Raw genomic sequence first — 22,802 nt, forward strand, 5'->3', positions numbered from 1 at the left:
GAATTCTACTAGCTTATGAAATGTCACATGACTATTGAATGATATTTTTATGCTTTGTCCATAGTTGCTTATTTCATTTGATATCTGTTTTCCAGCTGTGTTGCATCATTGATTTTATAAAATAAAATTAAATGCATTTGCTAATGTGAACACTTTCTGCCAACAGATCTATTAAATAATTTTATGATCCATATTCCTCGAAAAAGGAACACTTTGAATAGAAAGAACAATAAGAAGGAATTAATCACAGTAACTGAATACAAAATTTTCTTTTCAAGTACACGGTAATATTTTTTTACAATAAGTTTTTGTGGTGCACCACTTTAATTACATACACTTTAAGATGTGAATGGACATTGTCCATATCTGCATTGTTGTCTTTAGTGTACATTTTTTTCTGCTTGAGCTTTGTCATGTTTAGGTATAAGTTATAGCATTTGCTGCGGCTGTTTGCCATTCATAGTGCTACTGAATGTCACTTTGTATTACTAGGTTAAGCCAATTTTATTACTGATTTATTTTTCTTGTTTGGTGCGCATTGCCTTATATTAGTTGTAATATTGCTGCCTTTTTTTGCCAATTTCCATTTTTTTTATCATTGCTGTTTGTGTAAATTGTTTTGTGCTGCTGCATTGCCTCGTCCCTTAGTTAAGCATCTAAGCTCAGTAGATTTAAGTTAGCTTAAGAGGGGGTAGCCTATATAAGAGAATGAGTTGCGATGGATTTGAAGAAATGCACTGAGAGGTTATATGAGAAAAGTACAGAAAGCAAGTATAGGTAGGATTTTCTTGTAAATAAATGATGAGGTAAGATACTGGAAAATAAATGGTGAAGTAAGAAATATGTGAACATATAAATACAGAAAGCATGATCGGATAGGATTTTTTTGGTGGAAACAAATGTTGAAATAAGACGAAAGATCTAAGGAATGAAGTTTTGGGTTGGACTGCAGTACCAAATATTACACTGAATACAAATCCTGCCGTTTCCTCTTCTGTTAACCCACTATGTGTTTGTGTACCCTTGGGTATTTGTGTTCTTCCTGTGTTTATGTGTTTATCTGATGAGAGTTACATAGTAGAATTTTTATGATAATGTGTTATTTACTTTGTAAAGATGTTTAGACATTATTTATCTGTTCTGTTTTATTGCTCATGTGTGAAGTTGATGTTTCAAAAGTTATTCTGATCTTTTATGTATGTACTTATGTCATAATTTTTGCAACACTGATGTATTTGTTATTTCGATTCTTTTGTAAAGGCTGTACTACTACAAATGTTATCTGTATTGTTTTGTTCTTTAATGATATATTTTGTACCTTTGTTATTGTATTCTTATGTTATAAAATTGTAATTGACACCAGTTCATCAAATTAAGTAACTTGTAAATTACATTTCACTGCACACGTTTCTGTTGGTCATAGTATATGCACAATATGTGAGAAGTAGGGACTGATAGTGTTTCGAAGTGTGTTGATAATTCAGCAAGGAACTGGTTAACAGCATTGCTGGTTCTAAGGACAATTCCAAAAACTTTGTAAGTGGACGAGTGGTGGGTTATGGACTTGCTATATTATCCGCAAGACTCTTCAATGGTGATTGTGCGCCTGCACAGTCAAACAGATTGCTGCTGGCTATCTCTACAAGGACTGAAGTGGGTCTACACCTTTGATGACTCCCCAATACCATTATTTCTACAAGGACTGCAGTGCGTCTGCACCTCTGATGGCCCACCGTAATCTCTACCAGGACTACAATGGATCTACTCTGTGATGACCAACCTACCAATACTCTTTAAAACTTCGACTGACTCTGCTGTGGGTTTGCTCTGTTGTGGCCCATTACCTGTCTGCATGTCAAGAGTCAGCACTGTCTTTCTGTTGGAAGGACAACACTACTTCAAGACTGCATGGAAATCCACTACTTCCATGTGCATTCTCTTTTACTGCTCAGACTTTGAGAAAAACACTGCTATTTTACTTTGATGAATGATCAGGACTGTCTTTATGGACTGTGAGAAAATTTTAGCTTTTGACCAACATTGTATCGATAAGTGTGTGCATTTCATTTCTTTGTTATTGTAATTATGAAAAAATTTTTCAAATCTGTATTGGCCACTCCCCAAAACAATTTGTAAATTTTTTGTGGGGAGCATGGGGGCTATGTAAGTAGGCTGTTTAGGTTTTTTTTATTGGTAATGCCGCCGCCATGTAGCGCTCTGTATGAAAATCACTGGCTGTGCCCTGTGCAGTCTGTGGCTGGTTTGCATTGTTGTCTGCCATTGTAGTGTTGGGCAGCGGCAGCTGGATGCTAACAGCGCGTAGCGTGGGGCAGTTGGAGGTGAGCCGCCAGCGGTGGTGGACGTGGGGAGAGAGATGGCGGAGTTTTGAAATTTGTAAGAATTGGTGTCATGAACTGATGTATATATATTATGACTATAAAGGTAAATACATTGTTTGTTATCTATTAAAATCTTTCATTTGCTAACTGTGCCCATCAGTAGTTAGTGACTTCCATAGTTTGAATCTTTTAGTTAGCTGGCAGTAGTGGCGCTCGCAGTATTGCAGTAGTTCGAGTAACCAAGATTTTTGTGAGGTAAGTGATATGTGAAACGTATAGGTTACTGTTAGTCAGGGCCATTATTTTGTAGGGATTTTTGAAAGTCAGATTGCGTTGCGCAAAAAATATTGTGTGTCAGTTTAAGCACAGTCTTGTATAAATTTTTCTAAGGGGACTTTTCAATGGGATAAGGATACCATGTAGCACAAAGTGGCAGTTGTATCAGAATATTAGATATAGTCACAATCGAGCTGCAGTAACCCGTCAGAAAAGATGTTTTTGATGGCTTCTGAATTCCCGTTGCTTTCAAACTGCATACTTTTACAATGCGGAAGTACAATAATTCTTTAAGCACTAATACAACGTTTCCTGTCATTTTATTACAGCAAATCGTGTAATCAAAGACAGGTGTCCAAGAGATCCTCAATTTTCTGGTGCTTACAAGCGGCATATATATGTATGTGGGCTTCAGGTGAAAGCCATATAGGGCCTCACGACTCTTCACTGAAGAGAGAGGGCGTCGTGTGACGTAGGTGGCGTTCTTCCATCTCACTGGTGTACTTACCAACACACGTTCAGGATATCTGATATGTTAGATATTACTTTGTACGTTCAGAAAGACTCCCCAATGTGTTTTTTGCACGCTGTGGTTTCAGAAGCTCCTTACGCACTACGTAGACGTTACAATGCAGTCAGTGTTTCTACTGCTTAAAGTTACAAGCTTAGACTACAGAAAAATACAAACCGCGCAGCTGCCCCCCCCCTCCCCCGCCCTTTCTCTCTCTCTCTCTCTCTCTCTCTCTCTCTCTCTCTCTCTCTCTCTCTCTCTCTCTTTCTCTCTGCCATGTTCATCTAAGTCACGTGACGGTAAAAAGGAGACATTTCGAATGTGAAGTAGAGCCGAGATTCACAATTTTTCTCCTTTACATCTGACTTCAAGCATTAATTTTAACAATAGAACGACTCGTATTAGTATTACATATGTAGTAGTACAGTTCACTTAGTTTCTCTTAAATTCCCGACGTTCACTGAAGAGACAGGGCGTCGTGTGATGTAGGTGGCGTTCTTCCATCTCACTTGTGTACTTACCAACACATGGTCAGGATATCTGATATGTTAGATATTACTCTGTACGTTCGGAAAGACTCCCCAATGTGTTTTTTGCACGCTGTGGTTTCAGAAGCTCCTTACGCACTACGTAGACGTTACAACGCAGTCAGTGTTTCTACTGCTTAAAGTTACAAGCTTAGACTACAGAAAAATACAAACCGTGCAGCTGCCCCCCCCCCCCCCTCCCCCGCCCTTTCTCTCTCTCTCTCTCTCTCTCTCTCTCTCTCTCTGCCATGTTCATCTAAGTCACGTGACGGTAAAAAGGAGACATTTCGAATGTGAAGTAGAGCCGAGATTCACAATTTTTCTCCTTTACATCTGACTTCAAGCATTAATTTTAACAATAGAACGACTCGTATTAGTATTACATATGTAGTACTACAGTTCACTTAGTTTCTCTTAAATTCCCGATGTTAGCGCCATGATTTTCGTTTTTACATACATCAAAAAAAGTTTTGCATCGCCTCGGTTCCGAGAGTTCCGGAACCTGTACAGGAAATTGGAATACAGATCAACATAAACATCATTTCGGCCCTTTTTATTCCTCATGAAAACCACACATTGCACGTTGTAGCATCATACAGCGAGACCTTCATAGGTCGTGGTCCAGATTTTGCTATACATACCGATACCTCAAATACTCAGTAGCACGTCCTTTTGCATTGATGCATGCCTGTATTCGTCGTGGCATACTATCCACAAGTTCATCAAGGCACTGTTGGTCCAGATTGTCCCACTCCTCAGCGGCTATTCGACGTAGATCCCTCAGAGTGGTTAGTGGGTCACGTCGTCCATAAACGGCCCTTTTCAATCTATCCCAGGCATGTCCGATAGGGTTCGTGTCTGGAGAACACGCTGGCCACTCCAATCGAGTGATGTTATCCTGAAAGTTCCCAAATGTGCGCGATGAGGGCGCGAATTGTCGACCATGAAGACGAATATGCTGCGATATGGTTACACTATCGGTCGGAGGATGGCATTCACATATCGTACAGCCGCTACACCGCCATTCATGAACACCAGTGGCGTACGTCACACCCACGTAATGCCATCCCAAAACAGCATGGAACCTCCACCTTGCTGCACTCGTTGTACAGTGTGTCAAAGGCCTTTAGCCCGACCGGGTTGCCTCCAAACACGTCTTCGACGATTGTCTGGTTGAAGACATATGCGACACTCATAGCTGCACGAAAAGCATTATTCATGGTGGCGTTGCTGTAAGGATTCTTGCGAGCCATAATCTATAGGTAGCGGTCATCCACTGCAGTAGTAGCCCTTGTGCGGCCTGAGAGATGCATGGCATTACCAGTTCCTGTCTCTCTATCTCCTCCGTGTCCGAACAACGCCGCTTTGGCTCATTCCGAGACGCCCGGACACTCCCTTTGTTGAGAGCCCTTTCTTGTCACAAAGTAACAATGCGGACGCGATCGAAGCGCGGTATTGACCGTCTAGGCATGGTTGAACTACACACAACACTAGCCATGTACCTCCTTCCTAGAGGAATGACTGGAACTGATGAGCTGTCGAACCACCTCCGTCTAATAGGCGCTGCTCATGCATGGCTATTTACCTCTTTGGGCGGACTTAGTGACGTCTCAGAACAGTCAAAGGGACTGTGTCTGTGATACAATATACACATTCAACGTCAACCTTCAGGAGTTCTGGAAACTGGGATGATGCAAAACTTTTTTTGATGTGTGTAGTACTTGAAGGTTCTTATAAAATGTTATTACGAAAACAAAAATAAAGTGGTATGCATATAGAATATCTAATTCTCACGATAAAATTAAAAACACGTCGTCAGCTGAGAAAGAAGAGTCTGGTCAGTAGTACAAAATCGTTGATATAGTTAGTACGTTGCAAAAATGTTTCTGTTACTGATAAGTCGGATATATGTGTGTTATTTAATAATTACTTTCTGAATAAAACAGGTGAATTAAACGCAAACTTAGTTTCTAAAGGAAATCACGTGGTGCTCTTAGAAAATAGCTTTCCGAGACTGCTACCTGAAATACTCCTCTGCGATACTGATAAGGGGAGATTAGGTTAAAAATTAACTCACTGAAGAATAAAGGCTCTCACGGATACTATGGAGTATCTAGCAGAATACTAAAGTACTGTGCTGCATATGTTAGACTAGTATTTAGCAATTAGCACTCTCTGTAGCGCATATATCGCTATAAATATTCGAGTGGAGAGCATGTTTTTCACGTCGATCTGCAGAACGTTACAGTCGTCATGGAGGTGAAGTGTGTTTTGCAGTTGTGAGTTTAACTACACAGAGGACGTGTTGTTGCATCTGCATACTTCTGCGTTTGAAGTTATTCAAGTTACAGAGTCAAGTGGGTCAAATGGCTCTGAGCACTATGGAACTTAACTTCTGAGGTAATCAGTCCCCTAGAACTTAAACCCAACTAACCTAAGGACATCACACATATCCTTGCCCGAGGCAGGATTCGAACCTGTGACCGTAGCGGTCGCACGGTTACACACTGTGGCGCCTAGATTACAGAGTCTTTCCACAGGTCAAGAGAATCTTCTTACACACTTTTCAGGAGTAAACACTTGACTCGAGCGTGCTGACGTAAGTGAGCACTTTGGAATACCTAAATCTCCATGGAAAAGCACGAATTTGTTCCTCTGCTTGCGTAGAAACAAAATAATTCTGCTTCAGATGCAACAATTGGCACTTTCTCTAACTGAGTCTGAACGTGATTGTTGGACACTTTGAGAAAAATGTCTCAAACAAACTGTTTACTCTCCAGCGATGTGCGTTGGTTGCACACCCATCAGAGGTTCCCCTGACACGTTCTGCCTTGATATTAGCAAACCTCGGTTCACTAATGTGGACGCCCGACTCATCCAATGACGGTCTCTGTTGCAACCCGATTTCCTCTGACTATTTCTAGACACGAGACCACGAGCCAGCCCCGAGCAGTTCACACAAAATTTTGGAAGCTTCTTGAACAATTTGGAGAGTACTTAGAAAACTTAGTCCATCAACACAGGAGGTGGCTTAGAAAACACTCGTTCGACCTATACTTGAGTATTGCTCATCAGTGTGGGATCCGAACCAGGTCGGGTTGACAGAGGAGATAGAGAAGATCCAAAGAAGAGCGGCGTGTTTCGTCACAGGGTTATTTGGTAAGCGTGATAGCCTTACGGAAATGTTTAGCAAACTCAAGTGGCAGACTCTGCAAGAGAGGCACTCTGCATCGCGGTGTAGCTTCCTGTCCCGGTTTCGAGGGGATGCGTTTCTGGATGAGGTGTCGAATATATTGCTTCCCTCTTTTTATAGCTCCCGAAGAGATCACGAATGTAAAATTAGAGAGATTCGAGCGCGCACGGTGGCTTTCCGGTAGTCATTCTTCCCGCGAACCATACGCGACTGGATCAGGAAGGGAGGCAATGACAGTTGTACGTAAAGTGCCCTCCGCCACACTCCCTTGGGTGGCGAAGTATAAATGTAAATGTAGATGTAGAATTAAAATCAACGTCCAGCCGAAGGGCTTAGCCAACGACAAGGCCTCCTATATACCATGGCAGGAAAGTGTTACACGTTCGGTGTAGAAGGAATTGTTAACCTTTGACTCATGGGCGCCTGTGTGGCGATAGGAGGCTGACAGTGGCTGAAAAAACTACAAGTTATTCTTATTAGATTGCTATACTTACAGCCACCGTTCAACTTTCACCGGCGCCCCTCTACAGGATGGCTTTGGGGTGGGCTGTACAATCTGCACTTCGGCCACTGAGTAAAAAACTCCCAGATCTCTAGGAACTGTCAGTTTTCTGGACGATTAAAGTACTTGGTTGTGAAGCCATTATATAAAAAGAGAGAGAGAGTTTATGTAGATAATTTTAGGTTTATTACTATGCCATCGGTGTTCACATAGTTTTCTGTCAAACGTACATTTTTGTTTAAGAAGTGGGTATACAAATGAAAATACTATATTCTCTTTTCTCTGTGAGATACCGGACGGATTCAGTAACAATTTGCGACCACTAGGCTTTCATTTGACTAAGCCCTTTTATTGTGTTGCTCACAAAATATTACTGCAGAAGTTGGGCGATTATGGAATAAGGGGTCCCTCTCTTACGTTAAGAACAGACAAGAAAAGATCGTTCTCCACGGTGCTTGGAATGGCAAAGGCGAAGGTCCCGACTGGGACACGTCGCGTTAAGAGTGGGGTCCTCCATGGGTGAGTGCTGCTACTGTTGCTGTACATGACTTCTAATATGAAAGGTCATACTAAAATATTTCTTTGCTGACGACACTACCTTGGTAGTGCAGGACGTTGTATGCAACGTAGGCAGTGTGCCATATAGTGCAGTTTAGGGCATAACTTCCTGTCGTGTAGAAAATAAACTCGTGCTAAATCATAGTAAGATTAAGTTTTTTACACTTTCTAAAACACAATTCAACTACAGCAGACATTTCAGTTATACAGAATGGAAGTATGATTAGTGAGACCGAACAGTTTAAATTCCTAGGTGTTCAGATAGATAGTAAGCTGTCGTGGAAAGTTTATGTTCAGGATCTTGTTCAAAAACTTAATGTGACTATATTTACCATTAGTCTACATTGCTGATTTTCATTCGCTTATGACAAATGGTATTATTTTTTGGGGTAACTCTTCTGATTCAAAAAGGGTATTTTTGGCACAGAAACGGGCGATTAGATCAGTATGTGATGTTACTTCGCGAACATCTCGTTGACCCCTCCTCAAGATTGTGGGAGTACTGACATTAGCCTCAAAATAGATATTTTCCTTAATGACTTTTGTTGTCAACAATATGAGCTTATGCCCAAGAACTAACAGTTTTAACTCAGTTAATACTAGGCAGAAATCAAATCTGCATTTAAGTCGCACCTCCTAGAGTCTTGTGCAGAAAGGTGTGCAGTATTCTGCTGTATCCATTTTCAATAAGCTACGACAGGTATTAAAAACCTCAGCAGTAATGAACGCCCATTCACGTCTCAGCTTGAAAGTTTCCTCGTGGCTCACTCCTATTCTGTCGGGGATTTCCTGGAAAAAATTAAGCTAATTCCTGTATGATAATGATTACGCTAATATATATTAGGAGACCGTCGTCCGCAAAGTATTTTCATAATTTTTTTCTAATGTTAATCTGATATACAGATTCGTTTCATGACTACGGAAATTTGCTTCTCCATTTTGGTTCTATGAAAGTAGACGTGAAAAATAAAATAAATAAATTTGCAAGAATATTTTTCAAACAGTCTGTGTGTTATACGTTTGATTTATGTATACATTAATTTCAGAAAACCTTCAATAATTTGTATAGTAGTACTTTCAGATAGTTGTGTAACAACAGCAGGTAAGGGTAACTAGGTTATGGAACAAGTTGGCCATTTCCTAAAGGATGGGAATGGTGAGAGGGGTTTAAATAATACAAAACCCAGCAGTTTTTTTTAAAAAAAAGAAATGTAGTTACTGGCCAGGGAGGAGACAGTAGAAATTACATCACAGACATATGTGTATATTTCAGATTTGCACAGGACTGGAGAAGGCTGCAGACACCAGCACGCTATGGGGGCGGCACCCAGCCGCCTAGGGCTGCCTCGATCTCCTGGGCCACAGCCAGACACAGCCGGTCCTGATCCGGTCCCGCGATCACCTGCAAAAGACGCACAAATAATTACGTCCCATGCGCCTCATTCCGCACCGTTCACAGACCATCACCCATTGTGGCACCCGGTACAGGCGCATTGAGCAACTGAAGCAGGACTTGTCCATAGGCCGGTCGTCGTGCATCTCAAATCTCTTTGCTAACACCCTGCCTCGGGCATGGATGTGTGTGATGTCCTTAGGTTAGTGAGGTTTAAGTAGTTCTAAGTTCTAGGGGACTGATGACTTCATAAGTCCCATAGTGCTTAGAGCCATCTAAACCATTTTTGGACCACTCTCTCAATATATAGGGGATTGACGAGCTTCCATTCAGCTATACGTTTTATTGCTTGAAAGTTCCGTATTCCGTGATTGTGTGTTCATGCCAAGGACTGAACAGTTTATAGCATGATGAAAGAAAAGTTAGGCTACCACGGCAATATGCGGTAAAGAGTTTGAAAGGGTTCCGTGTATCAGAAATCAATTGGTTGCCATTAATATAGTGAAGTTTTGCACATCTTATTCGACTAAGGAAGGGAACTTAACTCATGCGAAAAACATGAATCGTGTCAAATTCGAGACAGAAAGCGGGAAAAACGTTAAGCATGCAGCGAAGCTAACATACACAGCATTAAATATCTCTTCAAAACGCGCCATCTTTGTATTATTCATTGTGCTAAGGTATCAGGAAACGTGACGTTGGCGGCTAAATATGCTACCTGCAGATCTTATGTTGGCGTTATTGTTTGCTGTTATGTAGTAATTAACTCCGAAAAGAAATGAAGACAGGGTCTGCAAACGTTTTAGAGATCCATGGTACTGTAGTCCGGAGTAATAAATGTCGCAGCCTTCGCCAATGTGGGAACCACGATCCACGCCTGACAGAATGTAATAATCCTACGATGTACTGAATCATAGCAGATATGAGGGTTAGATAGATTAGAAGGATGTAGGCATGCAATGAGAAAAGAAAAGACCGCCATCGTTGTGGTTTCTCCAACCATCTGGGACAGTGTAAATAAAAAGTATGTCAAAATCAGATCATTGGGAAGCAAGGATGGAGGCCTTTGATTGAAGCTTTGGATCCAATCTTCATTTTATTACCGTTGTGTTGTAAGAGTAAGAAAATGCTCCTTAGGGCTGGAGTCAGGAATAGATTTTTCCTAGTTAAAATCGTAAAGGTGCTGATCCATGTCGCAGTCTCGACTGATATAAACTGTAAATCACTGTCGGTGAAAGGCAGGATGCCTGTTTGAATCCGGGTAACGTACGCTTTTGTAACTAAACACACATACACTATTAACTAACGGCGTCAAACCGACAACAGGACTCCACAATATAGTTGAAGTCCGGCATTGAGCAATTATTACATTAAAAGCCTCTAACTCAGTATTTAAGGGCTATTTTTTAATTATATAAAATTTTGTTAGGGTACACAGTTTATGAATTTATGAATTTATGAGAATCGTAAGAAGGAACTTCTTTTTTTAATCTTTCATTTTTATGGCTATTAATTTGCATTTTGTGATAATCCACAACAACAATTTTCACGGGAAATGGCAAACAACGTCTTACTACACACGTAATTATACTTTTCTGTTATGTGTTTATTATCTGTCTACATTGAAGGGAACAGCCATTACAATACAGGTACTGTTACTGGGACGTTGACAGTTTTTTGGAGTTGTTTCCAATTGGTAGCAATAGTTCATTTTACTTTTGAATATCGCAGTAAAACGTTCGCTATTGTCTTGCGACGTTGCTATTACGCCACGAGTCAGTTAACTGGTTGTCACATGATACAGATGTTGAGACATTTTGATCGTACACCTGCAACATCTCATTAGCAAATAAAATTTTATGAAAATGGTTGTCCAGAGCTTCAACAGATTATGCATGGTGACGGGAAGTAACACATTTTATGATCGTTTGGATGCACTGAGCTGTGAAATCGAACTCACTTCTGAGTCTCATCGTTTGGCCAATCGAAGTGCCACGTGTTCGACAGGGTGTCACTGTGAACGTGAAGTAAGAAAGCGCAGAGTTTGAGAGGTGAACGACAAATTAAGTGATTCAGGCTGACCACTGAAAAATTCAGCCGAATAATCCTATAAAAATAACCGCATCCCCATCTTTTAAGATTATGAGAAGACCCGCATCATGGTATTAAAATAAAGATATTTTTTTATTTCAAATTTTTGTGGTGCTGGATTCTAGGTTTTGACCGAGACAGCCCGCGATTAAAAGCATCTCTGTTCACAGTCAATGGCATACAGCTGCTCCTGATCATATTTGTTACACACTACGTTAGAAGCGCAGCAAGCAGCCACAAAGTTGAACTGGCTCTCGCTTGTTCGAATCGTGTTGTCTTAATTCGTCTGAAAAATGTTCAAATGAGTGTGAATTCCTAAGGGACCAAACCGCCTAGGTCGTCCGTCTCTAGACTTACTACTTAAACTAACTTAAGAAGAACACATACAGGGAGGATTCAAATCTCCAGCGGGAGGGGCCGCGCAATCCGTGATATGACGCCCCAAACCGCTCGGCCACTCCGCGCGGCATAGTCTGAAAAAAAAAAACTGTTTGTAAACATGAGCGTGTGTAGTGCGATAAAGTGTGTAAACATGAAGTAGACATCGTGTTGACCGTTGCACCGCCAGAGGTGATCAAATTTGAAATACCACGCATGACACAAAGGTAATTAATAATTACCAGTAAAATTTGACTAGACTTATAAGCATAAAATGCCATCAACACCGAAGGGAGAAACGATACAACTGTTTGATAGAAACGATGTAATTGTTTTATTAGCCATGAAACCGAACCTGTCCATATATTGCCCAAAGCTCATGATCCTGCGGCGTGTTTTTGGCCATTTGACAACACAATGTTTTCCTCTGCGTCGACGCACTGATATACTGATTCAGTGCTATCACACACGTGGCTGTGACTCGTTATCTCCGTGTCGCTACTATTCCGCTGGAACGTGGCCTCTCCCAGCACACAGAAGGTCAGAGCGCATCTGGCACCCCATATTGACATTGGGCGATAGCGCTCTCGGACGGCTCTCTCTATTTGGAGTAAGAAGGAACCCTTGACACGTCTCTGGGTTGGAAATTGCTTTACTACTATAGTTAACCAGTGATTCTCAAGAGCAAAAAAGATTAGGCCTCCATAATTTTAATGGAATCATTCATATAGCGACTTTTTTTTATAAAGTCAAGTGTGATTTAATTGTCCCACTGACTTGATGAACTTATACGGCTTGGACAAAAATGTGAAAATACCGCGAGAAATGGAGGCTTGAAAGTAAGTGCGGGTGTTAACCAAGCCTGTAGCCTGCGCTATTGTAACTGACCAAGAACTACACCTGTGCACTGTCCTCAATACGTTGGAAGTGTCTGTCGTGATTAGACCAGTGTTCTATGTAGTGCGTTACATCTGAGTTAAGTGAAATAAAACGTGGGCGAACGGTTAGTGGTCGTCTGGTGAGTGCTTCCATAGCCAGGGTACCTAAAGTGTCAGGCGTTACAAGAGGCACCGTGTCGAAGATTTGTATCGGATACAGGAAAAGCGTAAAAATATCATCTGCTAAATCGCAACATCGATGTATGTGTGTGTTGAGCGATCCTGCTAGAAAGTCACTGAAAACGAATATGACGAAAAATAAGAGGATGACAGTTGCAATGTCACTGCAGAACTGAATGTCGCACTCGCAAATCCTGTCAGCACGAATCCAACACAAAGGGAGCTCCATTAGCAGGGAACTGCAGGGCGATTTGGAATTCCAAAACCACTCATCAACGATGCAGATGCCTGTAACAGGTAACCCATGAAAACTGGACTACGAAGCATTTTTTTTAAATTTGATTGTATGGCTAGAGGCCCCCCGTCGGGCAGGCCGTTTACCCAGTGCCGGTCTATCAATTTGACTCCACTTCGGCGACCTGCAGTCGATTAGGATAATAGGATGATGATGAGGACAGCACAACACCCAGCCGGGAATCGAACCTGGGCCCAGAAAATTGACAATCCGTCACGCTGACCATTCAGCTACCGAGAGCGTACTTACGAAGCAATGAAAGTAAATTATGTGGCGGGGTAAGAATTGTTACACATTGTTTGCAACTTCTGACCAGGTTTATGTGCCACGAGTTAAACATGACGGGGATTTGGTGATAATTTGGGCAGCCATGTCGTGGTATTCCATGAGTCGACGTGCTCACTCTACTAGGTCGCATTACTGCCAAGTATCATATTATGTGACAATTTGGCTGATCAGGCCCATAGCATGGCACAATTTTTGTTCCCCTGTGGTGAATCTGTGTTCCAAGATGACACGGCCCCAGTCCACACAGCTCGCATCTTCCAGGATTGGTTTCGTAAACACAAGAATGAATTGTCGCTTCTCTGCTGGACACTACAGTCACCAGATCTTAATATTATCGAACCTTTGTAATCTAATTTCGAGAGAACAGTGCGTGATCGGTATCCATTTCTATCGTAGTTATCTGAAATCGCCACTGCTTTGCAGGAAGAGGGGTATAAATTCTTATGAAAACCATACACGAACCGTATTTATCCATTACTTTTAATGCCAATGGTTTTCCTACACCGTTTCAGGCTTGGTGTTTTCATATTTTTGTACAACCCTGTAAATTCTGTTAAACATTCATTATTGTAAAAATGTATATCCATTTAGTTCGATACTGTAAAAAGTAGAGGTTCACAAGAGAAAAGTATGTTAGCTTTAGTAACATTTCTTATGAAATTAAAAGACGAACTCATTTTTTGTGTACAAATACGTTTTGTGGAAATCAGCTCTAGTGTGTTAATTGATAATTTCACCGTTAAAGACTGACTGCGTCTGTTACAATATAATTCACACAAAAGTATGTTAATTATGTGTGGTAGGAAGACATAGTGCTATTTTTAGTATTTCTAAATTGATTGCAACTCTGTTATACTGTGTCAGATAAATCTATAAACTTCGATGTATTCAAGTAAAAAATTTTAAGTTGTTTGTAACTGTACATCCAGATTGTCAGATATAATCAAAATAACTGTATATGAAAATAAATTAAGAAACAATTTGAATAAAATAAAAATGGTACAGTAAATAGTATACAAGTACAATGTCTATACCCTGTTGTAAGAGTCAGTACAATAACGTTGCATAATGAGCAGACGTTAGTCAGTAGGAATAGCTGGTCAGATCGGTTGGTAACACCCAGCCACTATGTACGTAATAGACTGCAGTTTGTGAACAAGAAAATTTTCGGGTAATGAAATAAGAAAACGTTTCAGAATTAACGCAAAAAATGGCCAAGTGCGAGTAGGACTTAGGGTTCCGTGAAAGCTTAATCATGTATACGTAATTCATCCTTCTTGGCAATCGAGAACCTCAACGATTTTTGCTGTTTTCAATGTAAATACTGCAATATTTCGCCCCTGGGAGTTCTAAGATTGCATTAAATCTCTAAATAAGATCCTCAGACTATCCTGGACACACAAAAGAAAGCGAGCAGGAGACGTTAGTTTACATATGTAGATACAGAAGACTTAATAAAATATTTTATTTACTTACTAAAGTATGAATACAACTTACATTTTATGCTTACATGCAGTAGCGGTCGTATATTATGCTTTTGACGGACGATGAATGAAATGTATGTTCTAATGGCAAAATTTATTTTTATGTGACATAATTACAATTTTTTTTACTTTATTTGTTCAACGAGAAGTACCTTATAGGCTTTGATGACTGAGTTTGTATCGACATATGTGACGTAAATGACCGTATCATTCTACTAAACTGATTGAAGACCTTAAAATTTTTACACGCCAATGACCATTGACCTTGATATGTGACATAAATTTGAACTTGATACGTCTATTCGTTCCTTAGAAAAAGGGTTATTAACAGTCAGGCAGACAGACGGATAACAAAGCGGCACGGAACCCTAAATGGTAGCCAAATCAAGTATTTGTTTTCAGAAACAAACCTGAGCAAAAGAATAAATTGCGGAATACATTGATCAGTCAGGACGTCGTGACCATCCACCTAATAGCCGATAAGTTCATCTTTGGCACGGATAACAGCGGCGACGCGTCGTGACATGGAAGCAATGAGGCCTTGGTAGGTCGCTGGAGGCAGTTGGCACAATAACTGTACATACAAGTAACTTAACCCCATAAGCTCCGGGGAGAGAGGCGATGAGCTCTGACGCCAATTGCAATCACATGCCAGATGCTTTCGATCAAGTTCAGATCTGATGAGTTGCGGAGGGGGGAGGGCAGCTTATCAATTGGAACTCGAACCACTCCATCACTCCTGGCCTTGTGACATGGCGAATTATCTTGTTGAAAAATGCCACTGCCGTCGGGAAACATGGGTATACGCGGTCCTTGGCCGTCATGGTGCACAAGCTCCACTGGATCTATGGGTGTCAACGTGGATGTTCCCCAGAGCTTAATGGAGCCACCGCCAGCTTGTCTCAATCCTGCAGTACAGGTGTCCAGGAGCTGTTCGCCTGGAAGACGATGGACTCGCGCCCTCCCGTCGGCATGACGAAGAAGGTATCAGGATCCATCAGACGATGCAACGGTCTGACACTGCGTCAACGTCAAGTGCCCTTTTCTGTCGTAGTTTTCGATATCGTGGTGTTAACATTGGCACATGCATGGGTCGTCGGTTGCAGAGGCCAACCTTTTGGAGTGTTCGGCGCACTACGTGTTCAGACACAATTGTATTGTGTCCGGCAGTGAAGTCTGATGTTAGCTCCGCCACAGTTCGCCGCCTGTCCCGTTTTACCTGTCTCCCCAGCCTACGACGTCCGGCGTCTGTAAACAGCAGGACCCCGCAACGTCTGGATATGGTTTCACCTTGATTTCGCCATGTGTTGAAGACACTCGCCACAGCACTCCTTGAACACTCGACAAGTCGTGAAGATTCCGAAATGTGCTTGCCGAGCCTCCGGGCCATCACAACCTGCTCTCGGTCAAACTCAGATACGTCGCGCGCCTTGCCCATTCTAGATACGGTTCAAATGGCTCTAAGCCCTATTGGAGGTCATCAGTCCCCTAGACTTAGAACTACATAAACCTAATTAACCTAAGGGCAACACACACATTCACGCCAAAGGCAGGATTCGAACCTGTGGTCGTAGCAGCAGCGCGGTTCCGAACTGAAGCGCCTAGAACCGCTCTGTCACAGCGGCCGGCGCCCATTATACACATATACCAATACTAGATCGGTGGTCATAGTGTCCTGGCTGATCAGCGTATACAACAACAGCGGTATTTTTCATTCTCACATGAACTTTCGTTTAAATCATAAAAAGTAAACTCTTACTGAATAAAAATGCTCTCAGGTTAATGTTTTATTTGAGCCAGAGCGAAGTGACTAGTTACATAAGCTTACATCTGTGTCCTGTGACATGAGATGAGGCAGAATTATGTGGATGGAGCAGTGGTGTCCGTGCCCCATGACACGGATATGGTTCTGTAAGGTACGGATCCTGAATAGTTTCTGTCAAGTGATTCTTGCCCTGCATCTACCATCTAACAACTAACAGCTGAATCCAAAAACATCAACTACCTTAAAGAGGTTATGAAAAGCTTCCCTGCTCAGTAATAAACTTACAGAGGAAGGAGTAGTTTAAGACACTGCTCGTGTACTGCTTGAATATTGCACACTTCGTCCAACACCCACAGCCATGCCAACAGTAACTTCTTTAAAAATTTGTGGCGCAATTGGTCGTCGGTCACTCCTAGGAGCGGTTCCTAAATCGCCAGTTAATTAGAACTTCCGAATAATATTCTTCAAACCTTTTGCTGAAAGTGATCCTCTCACTATTTCTTTAAAGCGTAGATACAGGAGAAGAGCAGCGGCACTATTGCTTCCACAATGAAACTTTCACACTGCAGCTGATATGAAACTTCCTGGCAGATTAAAACTGTGTGCCGGACCGAGACTCGAACTCGGGACCTTTGCCTTTAGTGGTCATTTGCCCGCGAAAGGCAAAGGTTCCGAGTTCGAGTCTCGGTCCGGCACACACTTTTAACCTGCCAGGAAGTTTCAGCAGTAATGCGATTATTTTGATAAAGCAGCTTTACGAGTAAAGCCCAGTTTACCTTGTCCAGACTCAGGTTGACTGTCTCCAACTGTAATGCACACTATTGTTTGTATTTCACGCGTACGTCGGCGTACCAGTACGGGCGCCTAACGTCAACTCATGGCAATAACTCTACTAACAACGCAAATCTTGCAGCGCAAAGTCTGAACATGATTCCTCTATGAAGTTGGGTACCGATACGCCAAATAGTCTACCGTCTACACTGGATCAAGTAAGGAAAGTTTAATTATAATGACCCTGTATTTTGCTTCCTTACATCTACATCTACATCTACATCTACGTGGTTACTGTGCAATTCACACTTATGTGCCTGGGAGAGGGTTCATCGAACCATTTTCATACTACTTCTCTAACATTCCACTCTCGAATGGCGTGTGGTAAAGGAACACCTAAATCTTTCCGTTCGAGCTCTGACTTCTCTTATTTTATTATGATGATCATTTCTCCCTACGTAGGTCTGTGTCAACAAAATATTTTCACATTCGGAAGAGAAAGTTGGTGATTGAAATTTCATAAATAGATCTCGCAGCAAAGAAAACCGCCTTTGTTCCAGTGACTACCACCCCAACTCGCGTATCATATCAGCGACACTCTCACACCTATTGCGCGATAACACGAAACCAGCTGCTCTTCTCTGCACTTTTTCGTTGTCCTCTGTCAATCGTACCTGGTAAGGATCCCACACCGCGCAGCAATATTCCAGCAGGGGACGGACAAGTGTATTGTAGGCTGTCTCCTTAGTGGTTTGTCACATCTTCTAAGTGTCCTGCCAACGAAGCGCAATCTTTGTTTCACCTTCCCCACAATATTATGTATTGGGTATTTCCAGTTTAAGCTGCTCGTAATTGTAATTCCTAGGTATATAGTCGAATTGACAGCTCTTAGGTTTGTGCGATTTAGCGTATACCCAAACTTTGTCGGATTTCTTTTAGAACCCACGTGAAAACAAACCTGTATTCCTAGAGGCAGCCCCTCTCGGCTGAGGCCTGTGGGACAGTGCGTGGCCGGCAGCCCCAGCAGGTTGAAGATGGCCGTGTAGACGCCGTTTACGATGTTGCCGTACATGTTGTACAGGTAGCCGGCTGGCGCCACGTATGTGGGGTACAGCAGAACACCGTCATCGCGCAGCAGCTCCTGTACCGTCAATAGAAAATATTTACTGAATGATTGTATATACAGTAACGACCAAAACGTAAAGAACGAAATAAACACACACACACACACACGCACGCACGCACGCATACATGCATACGCAGGAAATGATTCAACTGACTCTAAGCACTATGCGACTTAACTTCTGAGGTCATCATAGGTCATCATACGCCTAAAGCTTAGAATTAACTAAACCTAACTAACCTAAGGACATCACACACATCAATGCCCGAGACAGGATTCGAACATGCGACGAAGCGGTCGCCCGGTTCCCGACTGGAGCGCCTAGAACCGCATGGCCACTCCGGCCGGCGCATACGCAGGAGAACTCCTTATACACTACTGGCCATAAAAATTACTACACCAAGAAGAAATGCAGATGATAAACAGGTATTCATTCCACAAATATATTACACTAGAACTGATATGTGATTACATTTTCGCGAAATTTGGGTGCATAGATCCTGAGAAATTCGTGCCGAGAACAACCAACCCTGACCGTAATAACGGCCTTGATACGCCTGGGCATTGAGTCAAACAGAGCTTGGATGGCGTGTACAGGTACAGCTGCCGGTGCAGCTTCAACACGATACCACAGTTCATCAAGAGTAGTGACTGGCGTACTGTGACGAGCCAGTTGCTCGGCCACCATTAACCAGAAGTTTTCAGTTGGTGAGAGATCTGGTGAATGTGCTGGCCAGGGCAGCAGTCGAACGTTTTGTGTATCCAGAAAGGCCAGTACAGAACCTGCAACATGCGGTTGTGCATTAACCTGCTGAAATGTAGCGTTTTGCAGGGATCGAATGAGGGGTAGAGCCACGGGTCGTAACACATTTGAATTATAACGTCCACTGTTCGAAGCGCCGTCAATGCTAACAAGCGGTGACCGAGACGCGTAACCAATGGCACCCCATACCATCACGCCGGGTGATATGCCAGTATGGCGATGACGAATACACGCTTCCAATGTGCGTTCACCGCGATGTCGCCAAACACGGACGCGACCATCATGATGCTGTAAACAGAACCTGGATTCGTCCGAAAAAATGACTTTTTCCCATTCGTGCACCCAGTTTCGTCGTTGAGTACACCATCGCAGGCGCTCCTGTCTGTGATGCAGCGTCAAGGGTAACCGCAGCGATGGTCTCCGAGCTGATAGTCCATGCTACTGCAAACGTCGTCGAACTGTTCATGCAGATGCTTGTTGTCTTGCAAACGTACCCATCTGTTGACTCAGGGCTCGAGACGTGGCTGCACGATACGCTACAGCCATGCGGATAAGATTCCTGTCATCTCGACTGCTAGTAATATGGGGCCGTTGGGATCCAGCACGGCGTTCCGTATTACCCTCCTGAACCCACCGATTCCATATTCTGCTAACAGTCATTGGATCTCGACCAACGCGAGCAGCAATGTCGCGATACGATAAATCGCAATCGCGACTGGCTACAATCCATTCTTTATCAAAATCAGAAACGTGATGGTACGCATTTCTCCTTCTTTACATGAGGCATCACAGCAACGTTTAACCAGGCAATGCCGGTCAACTGCTGTTTTTGTATGAGAAATCGGTTGGAAACTTTCCTCATGTCAGCACGTTGTAGGTGTCGTCACCGGCGCCAGCCTTGTGTGAATGCTGTGAAAAACTAATCATTTGCATATCACAGCATCTTCTTCTTCTTGGTCAAATTTCTCGTCTGTAGCACGTCTTTTTCGTGGTGTAGCAATTTTAATGGCCAGTAGTGTAATTTGAATGTATGAAAGACAGGCCAGACGCCAGCAGCAATGTCACTAGTGTAGTGTTCGCTTCCTTGTTAGTTAGTTGCCTGTTCCACGTATGATTTGAACGATTCTTTCATCAAAGTGATGTCAATTTACACGATGTGAACAAATGACTACTCTTAACATTATTGAACCCGTTATTGCTTTAATCTCACTCATACAACTACGGATAAAGACAAGATTTTTTTTACCTCTGGCTACGTTTTTAGCTAGAAATTCTGCAATCGAATAGAAGAAATAGTCCAGGAGAAATGATTTTAAGTTAGATTTAAAACTTGCTTTGCTATCTGTCAGACATTTTGTATTCTTGGGCAAATGATCAAAACTTTTTGTTTCTGCACATTAACCGGTTTCTGAACCAATGAAAGCTTTAATAATGGGCAATAAAGGTTCCACCGACTTAAATCCCATAGAACACGTGTGGGGTGCGTTAGGCAGACGTATTGCAGCACATCCGCACGCACCATCGACCATCTAGTAGTTGTCGAGCGTGCTGGAGGATGATGATGATGATGTTTGATTTGTGGGGCGCTCAACTGCGCCGTTATCAGCGCCCTACAAATTCCCAACCTTTGCTCAGTACAATCTCGCCCCTTTCATGAATGATGATGAAATGATAACACAAACAGCCAGTCATCTCGTGACCGTGCTGGTGCACGACTGGAAGGCCCTACCACAAGAACTCCTTACCAACCTTGTGGTCAGCATGTGCGCACATTGCAGAGTACGCATTGTCGTCCGACGTGGTCACACATCCTCTTAAGAACCGTCTCCCACCGTACATAATGTCCAGGGGACCATCATAAATCGCAGTGACTTCAATGTGTTCACTGTCTTAGAATAAAAGTGTCATTTCTGTTCGTCCTAGTCCATGTTATTTTAGTTACCTTCTGTGTGATACTGTAGCAGTTCGTTCCATGTATATTCTAAGTTTCGTCCATCTATGTTTATTGGAACTGATGTGTCGCGCGAAATTTACTTTTACCCTTAAGTTTTCTACACCAGTGTATACATCGACAAGCAGTGACGGAAATAAAAGAAAGTTCCTTGAGGGGCTTAAAACTCAAGGTTCAAGAATATGAGTGATAAGACCTGCTGATGACATTGTTCACCTCACTGAAAGCAAGGAAGATTTGCTCGGGCTGTTAAATGGAATCAGCTGTCTAGTGAGTGCACACTATGGATAGTTTTATGTTCCAGGTATCATTTTGCACGATAAACCATAATGACGCGGAAGTCATTTTAAATTCACATCGCAAATTAATCTGGACTGAAAATAGACCAAAGAAAGACTAAAGTAGTGAAATGCAATAGAAATGACATTGGCGATAAACTTACCACTAAAATTGGGGACTACGAAGTAGCCAAAGTGAAACAATTCTGCATTCTTGGGCACAAAATCTCATGACGCACGAATCAAGGACGAAAAAGAGACTACCATAGACAATCGGATCATTCCTGGCCAAAAGAAGTCTACAAGTATCAAACTTTGGGCTTAACTTGAAAACGAAATTTCTCACTAAGTATGTTAGGAACACAGTACTTTGCGGAAGTGAATCGTGGATTGTGAGGGAAACAGATAAGAACAAAATCGAAGCATTTGAATATGGTGCTATAGAAGTACCTTAAAAATTAGGTGGTCTGAAAAGAAATGAGGAGGCTTTCCGAAGAGTGGGAGATGAGAGGAACATTGTGAAATCATTGAGAAGATGTAGGACGCTACGACACGTGTCAAGATACCAAGGAATAACTACTATGGTGCTCAACGGAGTTTTAGAGGGTAAAAACGGCAGGGAACGACAGCTATTGGAATATATTCAACAAATAATTGAGGAGGATACGATCAAGGGCTATTCTGAGATGAAGAGGTTGGCACAAGGCCGCATTAAATCAGGAAGTAGGCTGATTATAAGGAAAAAGTTTCCACTAGTCCCAGACAAATCTTATGGACTAACGATAGGGTGATTTAGCGGGCTCATCGAGGTGCGAAAGGTGCCTGAGTGTTCATCAGCCCAGGAACGTTTACATGCAGCCCTGGCAACGTGACTGTTTTTTTCTTAAAGAGGTGACTGTGTACATAATACTCATCAAGCAAATGTAGAAGGTAGGGCAACAGTTGGTCACGGATAATGCAGAAATAAATGTCCTTGTTTATGTTCACGCTAAAATTAATTAGTGACCCCATGTCATTGTAGGAAGAAATATTGAAAACGCCACAGAACCCCCTCATCACAGATTCGTTTGGTGAACATGACAGAGTCAGGGAGATGCTTATAAAGCTTCCGTAACGGACACTACAAGAGAGACCCTGTGCATCACTAAGAATTTTACTATTAAAATTTCCAGATCGTACGTTCAAGAACACTTAGGCAACACTTTAGTTCGTCCCATGTACATCTGGTGAAATGGCATGGATTGTGAAAAGCAGACCA

General features: G+C 42.2%; 1 protein-coding gene across 3 annotated transcripts in view; it reads right to left on the reverse strand.

Annotated features, from left to right (window-relative positions):
* Nucleotides 1-9,110: 9,110 nt before the first annotated feature.
* LOC126339830 (fatty-acid amide hydrolase 2-A-like) overlaps nucleotides 9,111-22,802 on the reverse strand; it is a 168,276-nt gene continuing 154,584 nt past the window's right edge. For all 3 annotated transcript variants that reach the window (XM_050001665.1, XM_050001667.1, XM_050001664.1), the window contains 2 exons: nucleotides 18,388-18,570; nucleotides 9,111-9,308 (listed from right to left, as the gene is read on the reverse strand). In XM_050001665.1, coding sequence (XP_049857622.1) covers nucleotides 9,219-9,308; nucleotides 18,388-18,570 — 273 coding nt within the window. In that variant the 3' untranslated portion in view covers nucleotides 9,111-9,218. The remainder of the gene's footprint in view (nucleotides 9,309-18,387; nucleotides 18,571-22,802) is intronic.

Source organism: Schistocerca gregaria, chromosome 1 (genome assembly GCF_023897955.1).
Source record: "Schistocerca gregaria isolate iqSchGreg1 chromosome 1, iqSchGreg1.2, whole genome shotgun sequence".
NCBI lineage: Eukaryota > Metazoa > Arthropoda > Insecta > Orthoptera > Acrididae > Schistocerca > Schistocerca gregaria.